The following is a 21450-nucleotide window of genomic DNA, read 5'->3' as shown; positions in this document are numbered from 1 at the left end:
TTTTAGATGAGATGAGAATGCCTCAATTTCTTTCTATTCATGACGGTTTATGTTTTCTTCTCGATGCCTTTTTATGTGTCATGTTTTTTTTTACGGAGAGCATTCTCTATTGGTTCGTCTTGATACAACGTGTTTATGAAGAACGAGAAGCCTGATATACATCGCAGAACAGAAAACAAAAACAAATCCCCCTTGGTATCTCTCGTGTATATCTTGCGCCGGCTTTCCAAAGAACCCAGAAAACGAAAATAATGCTCCTCAGTCACCAACCACCGGCACAATATGCACAGGAATCCCGTCCGACATGGCCTCTACCTGCCCAGACACCGCCATGCCCGGGTCCAGCGGCGCAATCCTGACCTTTTCCACCTTCAACCGCCCGACGCGCCGGCCGTGCATCTGCATGCTCGTCGCGTGGGCGTTGCTCAAGCCTAAAAGCCCCGCGCTGACGAGCAGCAGCGCCATGAGCACCACGGCGCCCGCCTGGGAGAGGTTGCCGCTCAAGGAGGCCACCATGTAGACGATGAGCTTGGACATGGCCTCGAGGTAGCCCTCGAGCGTCGTCTTGGCCCGCAGCCAGGCCTCGGTCGTGACGGCCCGCAGGTCGGCGTCCTCGCCCTTGAGGATGACGCGCCGGTTGTCGCCCCAGTCGATGGTGTACTGCGTCATGCTTGAATCTTGTCGCTTAAACGTGAGCGGCAGCGCCAGCGACTGCTTCGACTCTCCCACAGGCGTCCCCCGTGCCGCAGGAGGAGGAGGAGGCGAAGGAGCAGCAGGGGGTGGTGGTGATGATTTGGGCTTCTCGTCGTCGTCGTCCGAGGGAGGCGGCAGCGGCGGCGGCGGCGAACCCCCCGGCCTCGCCCGCTCCTTGATAGCCCAGATATTCGCCAGCCTCGACACCATGAGCGCAATCAAGAACCCCAACCCCCACCAGTCCTGCAGCAACACCATAAACACAATCGCCGTCACCGTCAGCAGCGGACTCAGCAGATACAGCGCGTGGCTCACCCAGTCCATCTCGAGAACCTCCCTCACGGCGCTCTTGTGCTCCCTCTCAAGCTGCCTCCTCAAATCCCTCTGCCACCGCCTCTGGCTCCTCCTCCGCGAATCATCCCTCCCCAGCAACAGCGACAACGACGACGAAAACGACATGCCGCCCACGCCATTCTCCGCCCTGACATACAGCGTCACGACCCCGTACTTGCCCTCCCTCTCCCACAGCCTCCGCAGGTACTTCACCATGGCAACATTGCTCACGACAAACCGCCTCGCCCCGCCGTCCAGCGTCGACAGCACCAGTTTTCCGGATCCATATTCAGGCGTCAGCAAGTCCGCCGCCTGTTGGTAGTGCAAACCCGGCGCGAGCACAAAAGCATCCAGCCACGACGCTCCGCCAGCAATCGCCGTGCGCTGGGCGATAGTGTTGAGGTCCGCGAGCGCAAGGAGACCGCCCGCAGAGAGAGAGAGGTCCGGGATCGGCGTGGACGTCCAAGCAGCGATGAACGGGTGGTTATATGTAGGCTCCATGATATGGAAAAGATACCTCAATGAGAGGTCTAAATGCCGATGCGTAAGAGCAAGAAACCACGCCCATCAACCCAAGCTCTACATATATACCGGCCTACTGGGCAAGGTAGATATATAAGCCTCAAAACACACCATCCACTCATCCAAACAAAAGACCAACCCCAGACATTCCTAAAACAAAAAGACGCCCATTCCAGGCATCAACGTCATCCATCCCCTCAAACAAAGAGAAAGAAAAAAACGCCCGCTCAAAAGCAGCAGCACAAAACCCAAACCCAAAAACCAAAAGCTCACCTGGCCAGAAATCCTTCTCTTCGCCTCCTCCCGCCAATCCACACAGCCGATCCCGCCCCCCACGAGACCAGGGAGCATTTCATGTACTTGTCCTTTGTTATCGTCTTCCTTTTTACGAGGGGGGCAGAGTGCTGATCCATCGTGGTCAAAAGGCTGTCGGCTGATACGTGGTTTTAGATACAAAAAGGCTTGTTTTTTTGTTAGCCCCGTGTGCTTGAGAGATCTTGTGACTTGAGCTGCACGGGTTCTGCGGGCTTCGGACGCCTCGATGCTACCCTACACAGCGACCACAACGACATGGGCACGGCATGGGAACGGGCATTTAGAAAGGAAATCAAGTAGTGACGGTTGCAGTGCTTATTTATGCATGCTATCTAACTAGTTGTCAACTTTGAGTTTAAACTGATTTCTGGTCCGTCTCCAGCATCTCCCAAAGCAACGCTGATATACGCTTTTATATACAACCCATATCGAGAATGCATCTCCAACTTAGCCAAGGCTGGATCGTGGTGCCATGTGCCTGTGCCCGCTCAGTATTTGCCTTGTACTTTCAACAGGTTCAGATTGAGCCCTAGAAGGGACATCCATGAGACCATCATCGCTCTCTTCATCATTCTCTTCGTCGTCCTCTCAATTGCCGTCATCAGGCTCCGGCGTTGTCCTGCTCGTGGAACCTAAATCTTCTCCGTCGCCATGGCCACTGGCAGCAGACCAACCCTCGCCCCCATCATTGAGATCGCTGCCAGCAACTTCATCGCTCCAATCATCCATATTGGCCGTCCAATCATCCCTTTCATCACCATCACCTCCATCGGGACGAGTTTCGCCACGCTCAGTTGGATCCTAAGGAACAGGATTTACGATGCGATACTGTAGTAGTCTGCCTATAAGTGCATCCATTACACTGTCCACCCACTCCTCTGCAGTTGGTAGCGTCAAAGGCTCCAACTGCTCGGGTGGTATTGTCGGCGTCTGGTCAGGACTTTCAGGTCTTTCGGGATTTTCAGAGCTTCCAGGACTTCCAGGACTTTCAGGGGTTTCGAAGCTTTCAGAGCCTTCAGAGTTTTCAGAACATTCAGAGCCTTCGTAGCCTTCAGCGACTTCAACGACTTCATAGCCTTCATGGCCTTCAGCGACTTCAGAGACCTCAGCGACCTCAGCGACTTCAGAGCCTTCGGGGTCTTCAAACCCTTCAGAGCGCTCCGAGGCGTCTTCCAAAGCTTTGTTCAGTGCCCTTGCAATGCCGTCGACATCTCCTCGGGGGAACAAAATCACTCTTTGCTGCTGGAATCTCAATGGGCTGGCATCTGATATGACGGGTCGTTTATTGCTTCCTTGATGGCAAAGCAGAAAGTCCAGCCCTGCCTTCATCAGGCCCTCAGGCGCAAAGGGGAAGATGGTCGTGTCACTGGCCCGTAGCAGAGCATAGTGCTCCTCCTCTGAAAGCCGGCCTTTGAATGACCACTTGCGAGGCTCAGAGTTGTTGTTTCGGGCAGCCAAGGCGTCGACGAGCGTCTCATGGGGCCCAGAAGCCTCTTCTTCTTTGTACCAGCATGGCAAGCTTGTAATCTGCAAAAAGACTACCTTCCCTTTCCACTCGGGGAACTGCGTCTCGAGTCGATCAAAAGCTCGCGCCACATGAGCTGTCTCTTCGTGGTAGCCAACTGTATTGTATGAAACGATAATCTTCTTGTCTGCGAATGAGCTCTTCAGAGAGTCATAGATTTGGGAGACGTCTTCGCTCTCTGCTGTTGATATGACTCGAGATGTGTCAATGGCCATTGGATGCACGAAACATGCTTTTGCTACCTCTGCTACCAGAGAATCCACATACGGTGCCCATTCAAAGGCCTCTTGCGCACACCAGCCTAGAAATTGATCATGGTGTATGGATGACTGGAAGGTTATGAGATCCGAGCCGAGAGCGCCTTGGAGCACTTGGGAGAGTACCTCAACATTTGTGCCGGGAGGTATAGAACTGGGGCAGCCGGCGTGTAAGGAAAAGGTGAGATGGATGTTTGGCAAACGGTTTCGGAGGATTTGAGGAAGCGCCATAAGAGCATAGTCGTGGACCATGACTATATCTCCAGGCCGGTAGTATTCGCATACTTTGGCGGCAAAGGCGTCCATCAGGACGAGGTAATCCGGCCATCCGCCTTCTCCCTGAGTAATCGTTGCTTCAGTGCAACTGCCCCCGCAGAACAGCGGGAAGAGGAAGCCATCAACAAACCGTCGCTATCTGGCCTGGTCTTCCAAGTTGATTCCGATACAGATTGGATCCCATGAACCCGCCATCCAGATTGATGCTGTTGTCATTGGCTCCCAGTTTAGCACTTCTTCTAGTAGCTGCTCGTTGAAGCAGCGAACGAAGGCGTTGTGTGTCGGTTTCGCCGAGGCATCTGGGTCGTTACTTAGCCAGGGGTTAGGGTCACCGTGATGGTCGCTATGAGTTGGATCAGAACCTGAGATTTCTCCCGTCCAGCCGATGGTAATGTGTGCCTGGGCGCCCTTGGCCGAAGTAAGGTGACTCAGGATATCGTACTGCACGGAATGCTCAATCCGACTACGAGGACTCACTTCCTACTCGGGTTACCTGACAGATTCTCAAGAAGAAGGCAAACCAAAGATGCTCACCCATCGTTCGCAATGGTCTCCCGGGCCTCGTAGGACAAAGGGAACGGTAAAAGTGACGGATATAACCCTCCCACTTAGCCCTAATGCGATGGCTGGGTCGAGCGGTACATGTGAATACTCCGAACTGGGTTGTGGTGCCTCAGAATGCAATCGCTGGTCAGGATCCTCCGAGGAGCGGCCCGGCACGTCGCCAGAGTTGTCTGACTGGGCTGAAAAGTAGGACTCGCCTGGCTGGTCTGAATCGTGGTGCTCGTCGTCCATTTTATCTTTCTTTTTTTCTTTTATTTTTAATTTGTAATTTTTCAAAAGATTGGCGTCTCGTGTTGCTTATTTGAAACGTGTTATGGTAGTAATATATGGCTGTGGAAAAGACTGGTGATCAAATATTTTCGCTGATGATGATGGAGGAGAGATTTGTTTTCTCTCTGCACCGAATTGAGCCGACATTGTATCAGTCCTCTAGAGTTTGCCATTGTGCAAGGAGGAAGGAAGACTGGCAAGACGTTTGCTTAGCCAAGTGCTGTCTGCTTTGTTTGTTTCTCAGTAGCAACGATGGGAGATGATGCAAGAGAGGAGCGGGAGTTGAATTGCCTGCACCGTCCTAGTGAATATTGATGTCTATAACGATCATCCCAGCTGAATCACCTTGACGACGTGCCCATCAACTAAGTACTTGCAAATCTATGCTTATATCCCCTTCTTTCATCTCCAATGTTGACCATTGTCCAATTAACCAATGCCGAGGCACGCTTTGTAAAGATGACTTCATCCCGCCCCAACCAAAAGAACCGCAGCCAAACCCTATAACAAAGTCCAGCCAGCTCTTTTCCCTCAGCTCGACACTGCTTTTTATGCCATCAATCGTCACTGTGCTGTCATGCGCAAAGCTAAACCGGCCATTCCGTATAAAAGCGGCACAGAAGCCGTTTCTTCAAAATTCCCCATCCTTCAATTATATCATCATATCCATGCTCTTGATCCAAAAGCCCAATTGACACCCAGCAGCTTCCATAATCTACATAAACATATTGTTCACGATGAAGAAAGCTGCGCCCGCGACAAACGCTGCTCGAGACGCCGCATCTCACGATCATATGCTCCAAGGAGGCCATGCCATCATGAAGGACGACCCGGAGGATTTCACCACTTCCAAGGCTTCCGAGAACATGTCGAAGCAGTCTGGCCTTGGGGGGTCCAAGCCGAGCAACATGCAAGGCAGCGCCGGCACTGGCGACAGCATGAGGCAGCGAGACACGCAAAGCCATGTAGGTCAAACATGCGTTGGGATGCAATTGTGCTGACTAGGATGAGTGATGATGGATACGGCCACGTAAAACGAGATTGCGCAAGTTGCCGACTCGAAAAGTTGTCCTCGGTGGGATATGCACACAATAATAGGGATTGATGAAATCCCAAGTTTGAAACATGTTGAAATAGGTCGTATGATATCATGGCGAGCAGAATCAAAATTGAAACTCTTTATATACGCTTTGGACTCGAATCATGACTGCATAATGCTCGATTGTTTGCAAATGCACCTCCAAGAAGCATCATCATGCCCTTACATGAGCAATCTCCAAGCACCAAGCAGCAGCGCCGCAAAACCGGTACACACACCCATCAGCCACTGCAGCGTCTGGAACTTGACCTGCTCCAGCTTCTCCCTCAGCGCCGCCACCTCCTGCTCAATCTTGGTCTCAGTCTCCTTGATCTTGAGCTCCTGGCCCACGGCTTCTTCTCGGATGCGGCCCTTTTCCAGGTTGAGGTCCAGCCGCACGCTGGCCTGGGTCCGACCAATCTCGTCTCGCAGCCGGCTGCTGAGCTTGGCGATGTCGTTGGTGAGGCGCTCGTGGGCGCTGCGCGTCGTGTTGGACTCGGTGCTGTCTGCCGAAGTGAGCTCGGAACGGAGCTTGGCGAAGTCGACCTTTTGCGTGTACGTGGTTCTGGCGGCGTCGTCGCGGAGGACCATGGTTCGGGTCAGGTTTTGGATGCTGCATTCCCATGGGGGAGTTGGTATTAGCATTAGCACTAGCAATAGCAATAGCACGGCTCGTGATGAACCCTCGAAGATTGCCAACACAAACCTCTCCTGAATGACGTCGTTGAGGACCTTCATCATGGCGACCGACTGCTCCTCGGTAAAGCCCTCATCCTTGAGCTGCTTGACAAACTTGAGTGTGTCGAAATGATGCTCCCGGGGCCGTCGACTCGTCGCATGAAACCCTCGCCTCAGCGCCGGTGCCTGGCCATTGTTGTATCGTCTGGTCGAGAAATCGGTGTTGAAGGCGGGCACTGCCCTTTGTTTCGTTCGTGCTTGTAGAGCAGCAAAGGTTTGGGCTGCAGCAGGTCGAGATGCGGAGAGCGGCGCAGTCCAGCTGAGCCGTGGGAGGAGGAACCGGGGCAGCGTCTCGACTGCAACAAGGCCCGTGACGGCCATCTTGAGGCTACTCTATTTGCTGAGCTGAGCTGAGCTGAGAGAGCTGGATATGTGAGATGCGGGTTGTTGTGGTGTCTCTTCAATGGTGCAAGTTGTAAATTGGGCCTTGCTTTCAGCGGTGGTGGTGGTGGGTAGCTTCGGCTAGTCGCTCATGTGCCGGTTGTCGGCGGCGAAAACATTTGCCGAAGTGGCAGATGCGGTACCTAGAGATTTAACGTTGCCCTGCTTACTGTACGGAGTAGGTATATGAGATTGGCACGAGCTGAGATATGGCTAGGATAATTCATTGTATTCCGATTTATTCCATTGTCGTGGCTTATACTACTTACACCAGGGAATTGTAGTGTCTTTCCTCTTGACAGCAATCAACGCTTCTGTTGGATTGACCACGGCAGCCTCATTTGCTCCGTGTCTGTATACTGACCTCGACATGTATACATCAGCCTGTGATATCTCCTTCATACCCACCCAGGTCGGCAGTATCAAAGCCAAGGCATTGCCGACTTGACGGCTTCCTCGCAATTCGCCCAATTGAACGAGCTGGACCGGCCCCTTGCAACCGATTTACTTCTCCGGCCCCGCCCTCACACGAACCCGAACTCCAGCAGGGTTGGTGATACGCAGCACAGCCTCAACCACACAATCTACAGGCAACCGCCTCTTGCAACGCGCTGCAGCATCAATGGTTTACGACTCTCTGATTCACCTCTTCCGCCCCAATCAGGCTTGTTGAAAACCAGCGTCGGTTTACTCCGTAATGGCTGCATACTCGTACAGCACACATGCGGCATTGGAGGAAGCGCGCTCTCTCGGACTTCGGAATGCCAACCGCCACCGGGACTCCGGGCCACATCCAACCATTTGATGCTGATTCAGCCAGGCCATTCATGACTAGGCTCCAACGAACCCCGTTGCTCTGCCCAGACGCGAACAGTTTCCCATCCACCATCCTCTACGGATTAAGGGAGTCGCCCCAATCCCGGCTGCGCGTCCCCGTCGATGCTTTGCTCTCACCACTGCGAATGATTGCGTCGGACGGGTTTGGTTCATCAAACTTGGTCAAACGCCTCTTGGGCTCTTTGCACCCCGTGAGACAATGGTCCCGGCGCCGCCTCCCCCAGACGCCGCCTCTGCTGCTGCTGGCATCCCGGCCGGCTACGGTCGTTCGTGCACCAACTGCTCGCGCGCCAAGTGTCGGTGCATCCTGAGGCCAGAGGGCGGCAAATGCGACCGCTGCCATCGCCTGGGCAAAGAGTGTCAGCAGATGGTGACATCGCGCAAGCGCGTGGCCAAGAGGACCACCGCCTCGAGGACCGCCCAGCTGGAGGAGAAGCTCGACGACCTGGTGTCGATTCTGCGGGCGACGCAGCAGCAGCAGCAGCAACAGCATCAGCATCATCAGAATCCGCATTCTCAGCAGGCTCATCATGTCGGCCATTTGCAGCAGCAGCAGCAGCAGCAGCAGCAGCAGCAGCAGCCGTCGTCTTCGCAGCCATCCATCAACGGCGTGTCCAACTGCGACATCCCCTCGTCCTCGACCTCGCCCAACTGCCAGCCCTATGTAAGCCGGCTCGACTCGTTGGCCGACGCAGCAACGACATCGCATCCGCGCTCCTCGAGCATCCTGAGTCTGACGCCCCGGCCGTTGGACAGCGATAGACTCCCAGAGCCAACTCCTAGCGAAGCCGAAGTCTACCTGGTTAAGTTCCGTCAATGGCTCGAGTACTTTCCCTTCATACACCTAGACCCCGACCTCACGGCCGAAGCTCTACATAGAGAACGTCCCTTTCTCTGGCTCTGCATCATGAATGTCACAAGCATGTCCATGACGCAGCAGGCCGTCATGCGCGAGAGAGTGCGCCAGGAGATTGCGCAGCGGATGATTATCAATCACGACCGGAGCCCGGAGATTGTGCAGGGCTTGATCGCTCTGATGTCTTGGTAAATCCAACATTCGCCATGTGTCCCACTTCCATCGCACTGACGACTGACAACTTTGTTTGCACAGGGCGACAATGAGCGCTGGTGTCGGCGGCAAACCTTTTCTGACTTTGTACATGCATATATGCAGCTGCATCATCTACGAGACGAACCTCACAAAATTCCCCAACGAAGAGCAATTTTCCACTGTCTGTTTCAAGGCTTGGGGAGGTAGGGCTGCCCCTCCAGCTAAAGAACGCACAATGGAAGAGCGGAGGATGGTGCTTAGCTTTTGGTATATAACATCAATGTAAGTGGACACCCCTCCCTCTCTCTCTCTCATTTATCCGTCATCTTTCTTAACCATTTACAAAGTAGATGTGCGGCTTTCCTTGGCAAAGCAGAGTCATTGGTCTGGACGCAGCACATGCAAGAATCATTAGAAATCCTCGAGAGCGAAAAGGAGTACCCGTCAGACGAGAATTTAGTGGCCATGGTGAAGCTTCAGCTAGTTGGAGAGGAAGCGCGAAAACTCCTAGTATGCGACTTTGTCGGTCGTGATTTTGGCAGAACCGACCCTGATAAGCCCCCCACGTACGTCTACAAGAGAAGTCTGCTCCTCCAGCTACAAAAGATTCGTGATACTCTACCCGCGGGAGTAGCGTCCAAACGTAAGTTGCGGATATCTCGAGCCTAGCCAAAGTCGGGGTAACTTGTGCTAACTCTTGTCGGTTCTTCAGCCGTGATACAAATGCAGCTCTACAGCACCGAAACCCAGGTCCACTCGATTGGGCTCTTTGGGGCTCCAAGGATTCCAGACACACCGCGAATCGACGCCATGTACGCGGGCATCATGGCTGCCCGGGCCTGGTATGATGTCTTGTTTTCCATTCCGCTCGCAGAGTTCATTGGCATGCCGTTTACCCTCTATGTGGAGCTTGCCCAGATCCACGCCCTGCTATACAGAGTCACGACCATGGATGATCCCGCCTGGGACAAGGAGATTGTCCGCAGCACGGCAGATCTAGGAAACTACCTGGACAGGACCATTGACCTGTTCACAAAGGCGGAGACGCTGTACCCCCTGAGAGGTGGACCTGAGGACGTATCCATCTTTGGGAAATGCACAAAGGTGCTTCGCAATGTGCGCTCGAATTGGGAGCCAGCCATAGTACAGCAACCCATGGGAGGGCTCCCGACGCCCAACAGTTCCGTTATCCCGGGTGCGGCGCCGCAGCCTCCTTTGTTGGTGGACCACTCTATGCTGCCTGACCAAGACCTGTCTGCCGAATTTGGTGACATTAACTGGATGACACAGGTCTTTGGGCCATGGGAGTTTTGAGAAGCGCGCACTGCACCTTTGATAGTGAATGCATAGGATGGCCTTGAGCGTCGCTCATCGCATTTAATGCTACCTGCTGGCATGTATATATGCCCGGAGGGGAGGAGACATGAGATTGAATCAAGATCCCGGGGTCTGTCAACAAAGAAATCTAAATTAGGGGCCATGCATCCTAACGACATGGGAATGGCGGATGTTGTCTTCTGTCATGATATGGAGAAGAAATTGCTAGAAGTAGCACCTTGAACGATTTTTTTTTTTTTTTTCCTTTTTGGAGTTATCGGAACCCTTTTCATCATGGATGAGAAGCATATTAGCGGACTGGTAAAGTTTGTTTTGGTATTCGAAGAGGGACCACCTAGACCACGGCTTTCATGTTGTGTATAATTCTCGGATCACGGCAAGCGATGTTTTATATGAATGAATAAACCTCTATTCATTATGTACATTGCAAAGTTGTGGACTTGATATACAGCTGTGATGGGTTGGGTATCAACTAATATGTACTAGGTAGAGAGATGTGAGTTCGAGTCGTGACCCTAGAAATGGATGGATGGACTATAAGCCGAGCTTTCATGATGCATCTGTTAGTCTCCGATTTCGCCGAAGCCATGGATAAATTCAATTCGGCAACGGCCATCCGAAGCGTAAAAACAGCATGCAGCGCGCGTTTACCTATAGCCGCGCATCTCTACTCAGTACTTGTCTATATGAGTATATGGCCATCAAGTTAGACTGTTGACTCTCCAGACACATGCTGTATTTCATTGACGATACGGACAAACTCGATGAATCCCGGGATAACTTCCCACCAGCATAATCAACATTTTGAAGGCGATGGAATCTGCTATGACGGTATATGGTTGTGTCCAGCTGCAGAGTCAATTTCTCCGTCAAAGATGCGCCGGATTTGTCTGAATGGGGGGGCACCCGGTTCGGCGGGAGATGCCCGAAACAGCGATGCAGCCAAGAGTGTTGTTGAGTCCGCCAGATTGGAGGTTCCTTCTGTCGAGCATTTTGCTGTTGAAATCCAGGACTTTATATAACAAGACTTTAACTATATAGATCCAATTAGAAATACAATAATGCTATAATGTTTTTTCTCTCAGGCCATATGAAACAACATCTTCAATCTCAGCAGAACCAGCAGGTAAACGATCAACCAAAATCAACACTGACAATGGAAAACCCCACGCTGCCAAAACCCCCCGCGCTACAGGGGACCCAATTCCTCAGTTTTTAGTGAAGCTAGCGTTTTACCCCGCCGAAACGGCGCCTTCGCGACTACAACCCACTTTGACGGCGATGATGGACCCGGTCTGATGAATCCCATTTCTTCTTCTTCTCTGCTCTTCTCCTCTCCTCTCCTTTCAAAATCCCTTGATCTTGTTTCGTTCTTTGACTAGATTTCGTCTTTTTTGCTAGAATTCCAATTGTTTTATAATTCTCCGTTTCCTCCCTCTAGATACCCTCCCCTTGACGCTGGTCTAATTGCATCGTCCCCTCCTCCTCTTACCCAATTCCATCTACACAAAGACAATTTTCCTCCAAGATGAGCCGTCCCAAGGTCCTCCTCCTAGGCAAGATTGACCAGTAAGTCAGAAACAACCTCCCTCAGAACCTCCTCTTCTTAATCTATTATTCCCAAGTCAAAGCTTGTTGCATCCAGAGACTGACAATCACTCTCTCGTACAAGCGCTCACGTAGCATGGCAAACCATCGCCGACATCGCAGACGTGGTCCAGCCCAAGGCCACCAACCGAGACGAATTCATTGCCGAGTGCAGATCCGGCGCCCTGGACGGCATCAGCGTCACATACAGAACATTTGATTCCGTCAAGATCACGGGCAAGATTGACAGCGAGCTGTTGGACGCGTTCCCCAAGAGCATCAAGTTTCTGTGCCACAACGGTAAGAAAACACCAACACTCTACTCTCCATCTACCCATCTACACCCCATTGTCTCTCTCCAGAAAGGCAATGAACAATACAAAGCAGATCAGAAAACAAGCTAACCATAAACTCTCATCACAGGCGCCGGCTACGACCAGGTCGACATCCCCGCCTGCACCGCCCACGACGTCCGCGTCTCAAACACTCCCACCGCCGTCGACGATGCCACCGCCGACGTCACCATCTGGCTGCTCATCGGCGCCCTGCGCAACCTCCCCATCGGCATCAACGCCCTGCGCGCCGGCAAGTGGCGCGGCTCTCCTCCTCCCGCGCTGGGCCACGACCCCGAGGGCAAGATCCTGGGCATCCTGGGCATGGGCGGCATCGGCCGCAACGTCGCCACCAAGGCGAGGGCCTTTGGCATGCGCATCCGATACCACAACCGTTCGCGCTTGAGCCCTGAGCTGGAGGACGGCGCCGAGTACGTCAGCCTCGAGACGTTGCTGGCGGAGAGCGACGTCCTGAGCCTGAATCTGCCTCTCAACGCAAGTCATTCCCTTATCACTATTCCGAGAGCAACAACTTATTCACCCCCCTTGAATATTTACAAAGCTAACGCTACATCTTTTTTCCAGCCCAGCACCCGCCACACCATCGCCGCCCCCCAGTTCGCCCTCATGAAGCCCGGCATCGTCATCGTAAACACCGCCCGCGGCGCAGTCATGGACGAGGCCGCCCTCGTCGACGCCCTCGCCTCCGGCCAAGTCTCCTCCGTCGGCCTCGACGTCTACGAGAACGAGCCCGAGATCCACCCGCGCCTGCTCGACAACCCAAACGTCCTGCTCGTCCCCCACATGGGCACCTGGACCCAGGAGACCCAGCAGAAGATGGAGGAGTGGACCATTGACAATGTGCGCCTGGCCGTCAAGGAGGGCAAGCTCAAGAGCATCGTGCCTGAGCAGGCGAAGCTGGCTGCGTGACTGCATGGCGGTGCTGCTAGGAGCTCGAAGCTGTGAGGTTTTGATCCCGTGTCTGGTTTGTTGAAAAATGCGTCATATCATGTTATAGAATTAGAAGAGGGAAAATGAAAAGCGTGGTCTGCTAAGATTTGGCCACTAGATGGACTTTGTTCTAAAGTCATGACCAGAAATGTGATGCGAGCGATTGAAAGGGAATAACGACTAAGTCCCATGACATCTTCGATGCAAGTCAAATGACAAAAGTCCACGTACATACAACGAAATCAGTACCAAGTACGAGCTCACACACTTCCACTCATTCACTTGCAAGCCATGGAAAAACACTGCTTTGCCCAGAACATCGTTGCCCGCCATTTTCATTTTTTTTCTAATTGCTATGTCCATCCACTGCAGCCGCGGTTGACGGGCTTCCTCGAATACTGCCCATCTCTGAGCTCTCCCATCTGATATCTTTGTGTGTATCACGTTGTTCTCGCCATTGGGGGGAATCATCATTAGCAAAAATAAATTTACCCGACGCCGTTTTTGTTGAAAAGGCCAGTTCTTTTCTGCCCCATCCGCCCAGCGAGAAAAACCCCAAGTCTTTGAGTAAAAGAAGAAAGAAAAGGGGGACGAAAATGAAAATGAAAATCATAAATAAAATAAAAACCAAAACCCATGGGCGTTTATATTTTCCCTGCCCATATATATGCCCCCCTGCCAGTTCATGATGCTGTTGAAATCACAAGTGTGCCCATTGACCGGATAGACCCGGATGAAATGTCGTTACACGTAGGAGTCCAGTTGAAGGATCCTTGGGGGTATGTATGAATAGATGAAAGGTGCTTAGTAGCGGTAGCTATAAGGAAGAAGCTTGGTCAGTACATGTTCGGCTTGACGTTAATCATGGGGAGGAAGAAATGCTTACATCTCGGCCTTGAAGGGACCCTCGGCGGCAAGGCCAAGGTACTCAGCCTGGACGGGGGAGAGGGTGGTCAGCTCAGCCTGGACGTGGGCCAGGTGCAGCTTGGCAACCTCCTCATCCAGAATCTTGGGGAGGACGAAGACGCCAACCTCGAGCTTGCCAGTCTTGCCAAACTCGACGTACTTCTCAGACCAAGCCTTGTCCTGGGCCTTGTACAGAGCAATCTGGGCAAGGACCTGGTTGGAGAAGGAGCAGGACATGACGAAGGAAGAGTGGCCGGTAGCACAGCCAAGGTTGACCAGACGACCCTCAGCCAGGAGGATGATGTGGCGGCCGTTGGCCATGGTGAATCGGTCGACCTGGGGCTTGATGTTCTGGACAGACTTGGCGTTGGCCTTGAGCCAAGCAACATCGATCTCAATGTCGAAGTGGCCAATGTCTGGTTGCGGCTGTTAGCTCGCCTGCAAAATAAATGAGACAGTATTGGATTGTGATTCAAACTTACTGCAAACAATGGCGTCGTTGGGCATGGCCTCGAAGTGAGCACCAGTCAGAATGTCACGGCAGCCCGTGGTGGTGACGAAGATCTGGCCGATGGGGGCAGCCTTCTCCATGGTGGTGACCTGGTAGCCGGCCATGGCAGCCTGGAGGGCGTTGATGGGGTCGATCTCGGTAACGATGACACGGGCACCCATGCCGTGGAGGGCCATGGCGCAGCCCTTGCCGACATCTCCGAATCCAGCAACAACGGCAACCTTGCCAGCAATCATGACATCGGTGGCACGCTTGATACCGTCAATGAGGGACTCACGGCAGCCGTACAAGTTGTCGAACTTGGACTTGGTGACGGAGTCGTTGACGTTGATGGCAGGGACCAGCAGCTTGCCGTCCTTGAGCATGCGGTACAGGTGGTGGACACCAGTGGTGGTCTCCTCAGAGACACCGTAGCAGTCCTTGAGCTGCTCGGGGTACTTGGAGTGGACCAGGGAGGTCAGGTCACCACCGTCGTCGAGGATCAGGTTCAGCTTCTTGCCGTCCTTGAAAGCAACCAGCTGCTGCTCGAGACACCAGTTGTACTCCTCCTCGGACTCGCCCTTCCAGGCGAAGACGGGGACACCGGCGGCGGCAATGGCAGCGGCGGCGTGGTCCTGGGTGCTGAAGATGTTGCAGCTGGTCCAGGTGACCTCGGCACCGAGAGCGACGAGGGTCTCGATCAGGACGGCAGTCTGGATGGTCATGTGCAGGCAGCCAGCAATGCGGGCACCGGCGAGAGGCTGGTCGGCGGCATACTTCTGGCGGATGGCCATCAGACCGGGCATCTCGTTCTCAGCGAGATCAATCTCCCTGCGGCCAAAGGCGGCCAGGGACAGGTCGGCGACCTTGAACTTGTGGGCGGGGGCAGACATAGTGAGGAATTGAGCTGAAGAAGAGGCCCAAGGACTGATGAAGAAGTAAATAAAAAATAAAAAAGAGGCGTGGGAGGAGGAATTGAGTGCGGGATGGAGAGAGCAGAGAGGTAGGAGAAGAAGAAAAATCAGGTGGGATGTGCCCAAATAAAAAGAAGTTACAAGCAGCGGCCGAGGAGGGGAAGCCCGTTGAAAAGCGGGCGGTGTGTTTAGAGGGGCAAAATTTCTCACCAAGCGGGGCAGATTAGATTCGGATGGATTTTCGATTTTCTGAGGAGCGAATGAGAAGGGCGGCTGGACTTGCACACTTGACGGCTTATGGTTGTTGGGGATCCCCCAATGGCACCGATTTTTGCTTGCACATGCAAAAAAAGAAAAATAGCGAGGCCAGGCCAGGCCAGGCCACGTCTCACCAGGCCGGGGTGGTTGATACGCAGGAGCTGGGGGATTTGCTGCGGTGATTATGGGCGTTGCGTTGAGGCCTGTCAGATGGATGGGACATGGATGGGACAAGCAGAGCAGAGAATAAGCGCGGGCATGTTTTGGGCATCAGCGGATCAAGATTCATGTGCATTTCTGCATTGCTTTAGGCTCGTAGCTTCAATGGGGAGCAAATCAACAAAATACACGTATATACATGCATACGTACAGACGCCGATGAGCCGAACTAAAACTCAACCATCAACTTGTACTAATAGAATCCATCTCTTGCTCGTACTCGTATATACTCCATAGGTTTAATTCCTTGGGCCTCAGTCGGCCTAATCGCCGTGTGTCCTGTCTTACCTTGGGTACTTACTGTTACGGCGATATTTCGTCCTTCTGCCGCCGGTGCTTTTCCCCTTCAGGATTCCCCGCATGCATCCTGCGTATCAGCAACAAGCCCAGGGGAAAAAGCCCCGAGTTTCGTTATAAGCAAACGGGAAGAGGCACAGGAAAGGCGAGGTGATTAATTGCAGTAGAAATGAAGCCAAAGGGCGAGAGATGGACCGTCTGCCAGTAGGACACACCAGCAGGCGGTAAAGATATGGAAGAAGATGAAGAAAAAAAATTAACCTAGGTAAAGAAGAAGAAAAGTTCACAGAGGTATCTACCGTAACAGCAAAATACAAGTCGAAGCCGTAGAAATCCTTCATTTCAAACACTTCTTTTTATGACTCTCTTGCTTGTTGCTGCAGATCTAGACCAGAAGTACTTTATTATATTCCACCCAAACCGGAACGCCGTCAATGCACCCTGCCGCCAATTGCCTCACCCCACTAAAGACCTTTACAAGAGTTTTTTTGTAACTTGAGCATCAAATCCGCTTACTGGGGCAGCAGGTTTTCCCGAACGGCAAACATCTTTGCGCTGATGTTGGCCGTGAATCCGTCCACCTGCTTGCTGTACTGCTCAACCTGCTTGGCGTTGAGCATGCCCTCCAGCCGGCTGGGCTCCTGAGGCAGCTTGAACAGCCGCTGCCACTCGTCTTCCGGTAGCGGGGCCTGCTTGGCAAGAGTGCGCTGCGCATTCTCCGCCTTTCGCTTGGCCTGCCATTGTGTAATCTTGGTCTGCTCACGCGCCAGCTGGCGTTGGTAGAACTGGAAGTTGTTGAGTTCCACGTAGTGGGACTCGATGCTCTCGAGCAGCAGGTCGCACGTCTTCTCAAGGAAGGGGTCGACAGACAGGTCCAGGTTTTCGATGGAAGGGTATAGAGGAGCCTTGATGCGGTCGTTGTTGAGCTCGCTGAGGGTTGGCTCCTTGGCCTCGGAGGCGATCGCGGGCGAGGGCAGCTGGTGAAGGAAGGAGGTGAGGAGGTGTGAGTTGTAGACGTTGAGAGGATACTCCTGGAGAATGTCGCGGAACGAGAGCTTGGACTTTTGCAGGCTATTTCACAAAACAAAAAAAAAACACGTCAGCATCATGTCCAACCCACCAATGCCGAATTCCCGCGTTTCCTTGCACACAAACCGACTCACCTCTCAGTCGTAAACTTGCCCTCCTTGTAAACAGTCATGAAGAGGTTGGTCAGGCGGTAGGCCTTCAGAGCCAAGGTTCCCTGTGAGCTGCGGCTGGTGTCATAGACCAGCGCAATGGTCTTCTCGTTGTCCTTCTGGTAGTGGAACTGGTTCTCGATAAAGGCAAGGTTGACAAAGTTGCCCATGGTGGCGCTTGTGTACCATCCGACGTTGTTGGCATCCACATTGACCTCCTTCAGGTGTCGGATCATCTCGCCCTGGTATGTAATGTTGGCCTTTGCGCGGGGTGCCGCGGCGGCAGCGTTTGTGGCATCGCTCTGATGGGTATCGGCGGAGGAGTTGTCGACGGTGGGGAAGGCAAAAGTGTTTGTGATTTCCAGGGTGCCGTTCTGGTCCATGCCCACGAGGGAGCCGGTGGCCACGGTCGGGAAGGTCGATGAGCAGTGTCTGGCGATTTTCAGAATGACCTTTGCCGGGTTGTCAGTCGTTCGTTGCATCTTCTTCATCGAGGCAAGGTGGGGCAATGCGAGCTGCAACTCACCAGAGCATCGACCTGCACCGCCTGGAAAGGCGCGTCTTTCGGAGCTTCGCTCATTTTGGGAGATTCGGTGAGGCGTGGCGGAGAGAAATGGCGGGTGTCGAGCCGAGGTTGACGCCGAGAGTCGCTGGATGATGAGCTTCAAGGAGCGCTCGCTCTTGGTGTTGGGAATATCGAACTTTTCGCCTACCAGATTTGTGGGCGTTGTGGGTTCGGGGCGGTGGGCGGCGGCAGAATTTGAGGGGGCCAAATACGCCGCCAAACCGCCAACCTTTTGCGTCCTCCAACCTTATCTTGCGACATTTGCAGCATCACAACGGGATTCGCCGCCTCTCGAAATGACTTTTGCGACACTCTAGAAATAGCCATAAGTAGACGAATACATGCAGATTTACATCTCACAAAACATTCACAAGTCAACATGCCCTAGCCAAGCATTCAGGAGTCTTGATGCCATGGCTGTGCCGGGCGCGTCTCGCGTCTCGCGCCTCACTGCAAATCGGTTTCTTTTTGTCAAATCATGCAAGTATTACTTCAGTCTATTTCTACTCTATCCTCCAAATGCTTGTTTTTTTGGTTTTGAAATCCCAACACAATGCTCGCTTGCCCCTAATGATATCATGCATAAAAGAGAATTGCACCTTTGCAATGACGCTTTTCAATCCCAAACATATCCCAGAATACTCCAAAGTCCCGTGTTTTGCGCAAAGAAAAGAATCGTCCTTGTCTCACACTCTCTCAAGTCGAAACTGGGCAGCCAAAGCAAAGTTGCTCAGGCTAGATGTCAAATGCCCATTATTTCACTCCCAGTCCTCAATCACCCAGTCGTCCGCATTGTCGCGGATGGTGAGTCGGTGCTGGTCAATCTTCCAGAAAGCATACAAGTTTCGCGTGGCGCCGACTGCCTTGCGGTGCGCTGGTCCTCTGCCACCGAGCATTGCGTCTTCTCTCGATCTCCAAACGCAGGTTGCCAGATTTCTGAGCTCGGAGTCTGGCGAACCAAACCAATATCTGTTCGTTCGGTTAGCACGACGTCAAAGTGAGCGGCGAAGCACGCAGGTGTCTCTCTCTTACTTCAAGAAGCCTCCGCTGGCAACGGCTTCAGCATGGGAAGCCTTATCCAACACGCCAAGGTCGCCGTAATGAGTGCTCGGCTTGATCTGCGACCGGAATGCGACAATGTAGAAAGAAATCTCCCTGAACGGCCTTCCGGATTGTTGAACCAAGCGTTTCACCTCATCGAGGACTTCAGGCCAGTTGAATGATTCGACATAGGGCGCAGTGGCATAGTCATCGCGAATCGACTTGAAGGATTGCAAAGCCCTCGCCAATATGGCGCCTTCGTGGGAAAGGGTATCCAGATCAAGCAGATGCTCCTTATCCGTGTATGGCGACTTGACGATGAACCTCTCTTCGTCAAAAGGGTTCAATTCCAAAACCGGGGTGGCCTCCTTGGGCAATAAGGCCACGTCCACAGGCTGCACCAACTCGACTGAAGCGGCCATGATGATTGATTATGGATATACTGAGGATTGTGTTCGAGAGAGAGAACCGTCTGTGTGGGGGGATACAATCCGGCTTTTATCGAACCAATTCGCTTTCCTGGGGAAGAATAAAGACAGAAAGGGGGGAGAAAAGGGTCGGAGATGGATGGGACGTCAAAAGAGTATTTATTTTGCAGTGGCTGGCTGGATGTGACACAACGCCGAGCCGCCTGTACACCGCCCGGTTTTCGCAGATGAACTCGTCTCAGCTCCCAACAGCGGCTAAGCTAAGCGGTTGAACAGGAGCAATCACGAGATATCTTACTCAATGATGCCACGAGTCGTGGGGTTATGGGCCCAGAGGCAGATGCGTACCTACTATATCGAGTACCAAGATCGATTGCGTGACTGCCACTTAATGAGGTGGACCGTGGTTCAAATTTCGCAATACCGGATCTGCGCCAACAATCCTCTTACAGTACAAAGTGCGACGCACAGGACACGAAACGGTGGCCATTGGCATGCCAGAACTCTTTATATGAGATCCGAATCAGCTGGAATTAGACTTTCTGCTACGTGCTGATTCTTCAGATGGCCTCGAAAGACCCTTTTGGACCCTTGGAGAATCTTACAGATAATACGGCTTTTCCCATTATTCATCGGGGATTCTCAAGATTTTGCCCCGCGCTACTCCCAGCCGTCATCGTTTGGAGAAGACCAGGGCGACAACGGATCCCGCTTTAGCGTGCAACGCCACGCATGGTCTGAATGACACCATTCTGGTGGCACCCAACCATGAATCAAGAGCGCATTTGTTTTGGGTGCGAGAAATTTTATGCCCGCATTTTGACAGCCCAAGGGCTCGTTTGGCTGCCAATGGGAAGAAAAGGAGGTGAGATTTGGATGTGCGGCTCTACTCGGAAGAGGTTAAGCTGCCTACGCAACGAGCTGGCCTGCATCTTTAGGGGAGACGGAGAGGCATGAACCAATGCATCTCGGCTTCTAGCAACGTGGAGAGGGAACCCCCGACAGCCGACCTGTCTCGAATTGCTTTGGCGGGCAGATTTCCCCTACTTATTGGCCCCATCTTCCGGATCTGCCATTGGCCATTTAGATATCTCCCTCGCAGAGTTTGCGCAAGGCAAAGGGTTAGCCGGTGAGAACCCGAACAAGCCGGGATCGCCGATGCTGGCGCGGAACAAGGAACACGGTCCCTGAAGATCAATAGGGCCCCGCCCACACTGTTGATGCACTCACATCCGTACCAGCATGGCAGTTTACGGAGTGCAGACAAGAGGCGCGCAAGCCGGCCTGTGAAAAGATTTGCGGCCCAGCTGTTTTGGGGTCTAGGACGGAGACGGCACTGCGCTAGAATTTTCGGGACGAGTTGCCGGATCGGACACTGGCCGGCAGTGGCTTTGGAGTGAAAGGTCTGGTCCCAACGCGGTGTCTGCAAACTTGGGAATCGGCGTCTGTGAAGAATTCCATTTTCTCCCCTCGTGGCAAGCATTTAGTCCGACACTGTTTAGTATTATGCCATTGAGTCTTGGGATGGTCCAAGTCGCCATTACTGGATGGCGCTGAGGCTTTTCTAAAGTCTCCCAGCTCCTGATCATCCCAGCTTCTGGTCATCCATGTCCATGCACCAGTCGGAATAACTGGCTGATGCAACATGATAATGGCCCGCAGGAACGGATAAACTGTTACATGGCAGCTTTAATCTCCTTCTTGTTGGTTGTTTAGCCTGTCCAAAGCGGTCATCCGTAAATGTAGCATAAAGCTCGCTGTCCAGTCCAGTCGCACGTCATCTCGATAGGGCAGCTTCTCACATGGTGTGGATACAGCTCCTCCGGGCATGCTCACCTCACACTACGGCAACAGCTCAGAATACTTTATACAAAATTCATCTCCATCATTTGGCTGCGTTCTAGTTTGTTCGCAGAGCCATTGCGTCATTCAGAGCTTCATCACATATGAACTGCCTTGACGTGAATTGCCACCAATTGGCAAGCGAACACAGCAAACAATGATACAGATACAGATACATCTCATATACTAGATGACTCTTGATGTTTCCTTCTAGCGGAATGCTCATCAGCTTCCAATCCGGAAGGTGACATGTTCAAGGCTAGA

The 21450-nt window shown here is 52.9% G+C and overlaps 8 protein-coding genes across 8 annotated transcripts; 3 read left to right on the top strand and 5 right to left on the bottom strand.

The window, feature by feature from the left end:
- Positions 1-258: 258 nt before the first annotated feature.
- On the bottom strand, positions 259-1527 carry Triagg1_10779 (uncharacterized protein; the record flags this gene model as incomplete). Its single annotated transcript, XM_062894888.1, has 1 exon — positions 259-1527. The coding sequence occupies one exon, from the start codon at positions 1525-1527 to the stop codon at positions 259-261; it is 1269 nt and encodes a 422-aa protein (XP_062750277.1).
- A 924-nt stretch (positions 1528-2451) lies between these two features.
- Triagg1_10778 (CAZyme family GT20) lies at positions 2452-4716 on the bottom strand (the record flags this gene model as incomplete). The annotated part of the gene is made up of 5 exons (XM_062894887.1): positions 2452-2664; positions 2725-3984; positions 4052-4065; positions 4110-4401; positions 4456-4716. The coding sequence occupies 5 exons, from the start codon at positions 4714-4716 to the stop codon at positions 2452-2454; spliced, it is 2040 nt and encodes a 679-aa protein (XP_062750276.1).
- Positions 4717-5492: 776 nt separating this feature from the next.
- Triagg1_10777 (uncharacterized protein) lies at positions 5493-5769 on the top strand (the record flags this gene model as incomplete). The annotated part of the gene is made up of 2 exons (XM_062894886.1): positions 5493-5720; positions 5761-5769. 2 exons carry the CDS (start codon positions 5493-5495, stop codon positions 5767-5769), a joined length of 237 nt encoding a protein of 78 aa, XP_062750275.1.
- Positions 5770-6016: 247 nt separating this feature from the next.
- Positions 6017-6892, bottom strand: Triagg1_10776 (uncharacterized protein; the record flags this gene model as incomplete). The annotated part of the gene is made up of 1 exon (XM_062894884.1): positions 6017-6892. One exon carries the CDS (start codon positions 6890-6892, stop codon positions 6017-6019), a length of 876 nt encoding a protein of 291 aa, XP_062750274.1.
- Positions 6893-7988: 1096 nt separating this feature from the next.
- Triagg1_10775 (uncharacterized protein) lies at positions 7989-10154 on the top strand (the record flags this gene model as incomplete). Its single annotated transcript, XM_062894883.1, has 4 exons — positions 7989-8833; positions 8901-9122; positions 9191-9483; positions 9553-10154. 4 exons carry the CDS (start codon positions 7989-7991, stop codon positions 10152-10154), a joined length of 1962 nt encoding a protein of 653 aa, XP_062750273.1.
- Positions 10155-11706: 1552 nt separating this feature from the next.
- Triagg1_10774 (uncharacterized protein) lies at positions 11707-13027 on the top strand (the record flags this gene model as incomplete). Its single annotated transcript, XM_062894882.1, has 3 exons — positions 11707-11747; positions 11851-12065; positions 12189-13027. The coding sequence occupies 3 exons, from the start codon at positions 11707-11709 to the stop codon at positions 13025-13027; spliced, it is 1095 nt and encodes a 364-aa protein (XP_062750272.1).
- Positions 13028-13852: 825 nt separating this feature from the next.
- Triagg1_10773 (uncharacterized protein) lies at positions 13853-15337 on the bottom strand (the record flags this gene model as incomplete). The annotated part of the gene is made up of 3 exons (XM_062894881.1): positions 13853-13865; positions 13935-14370; positions 14437-15337. 3 exons carry the CDS (start codon positions 15335-15337, stop codon positions 13853-13855), a joined length of 1350 nt encoding a protein of 449 aa, XP_062750271.1.
- A 1307-nt stretch (positions 15338-16644) lies between these two features.
- Triagg1_10772 (uncharacterized protein) lies at positions 16645-19338 on the bottom strand (the record flags this gene model as incomplete). The annotated part of the gene is made up of 5 exons (XM_062894880.1): positions 16645-17203; positions 17296-18121; positions 18566-18582; positions 18638-18844; positions 18908-19338. The coding sequence occupies 5 exons, from the start codon at positions 19336-19338 to the stop codon at positions 16645-16647; spliced, it is 2040 nt and encodes a 679-aa protein (XP_062750270.1).
- Positions 19339-21450: the final 2112 nt, after the last annotated feature.

The sequence above is a fragment of the Trichoderma aggressivum genome (assembly GCF_033847375.1).
Source record: "Trichoderma aggressivum f. europaeum strain CBS 100526 chromosome Unknown scaffold_085, whole genome shotgun sequence".
Lineage (NCBI taxonomy): Eukaryota > Fungi > Ascomycota > Sordariomycetes > Hypocreales > Hypocreaceae > Trichoderma > Trichoderma aggressivum.
Note: the sequence above shows the minus strand (reverse complement) of the source record. Positions and strands in the feature narration are given on the sequence as shown.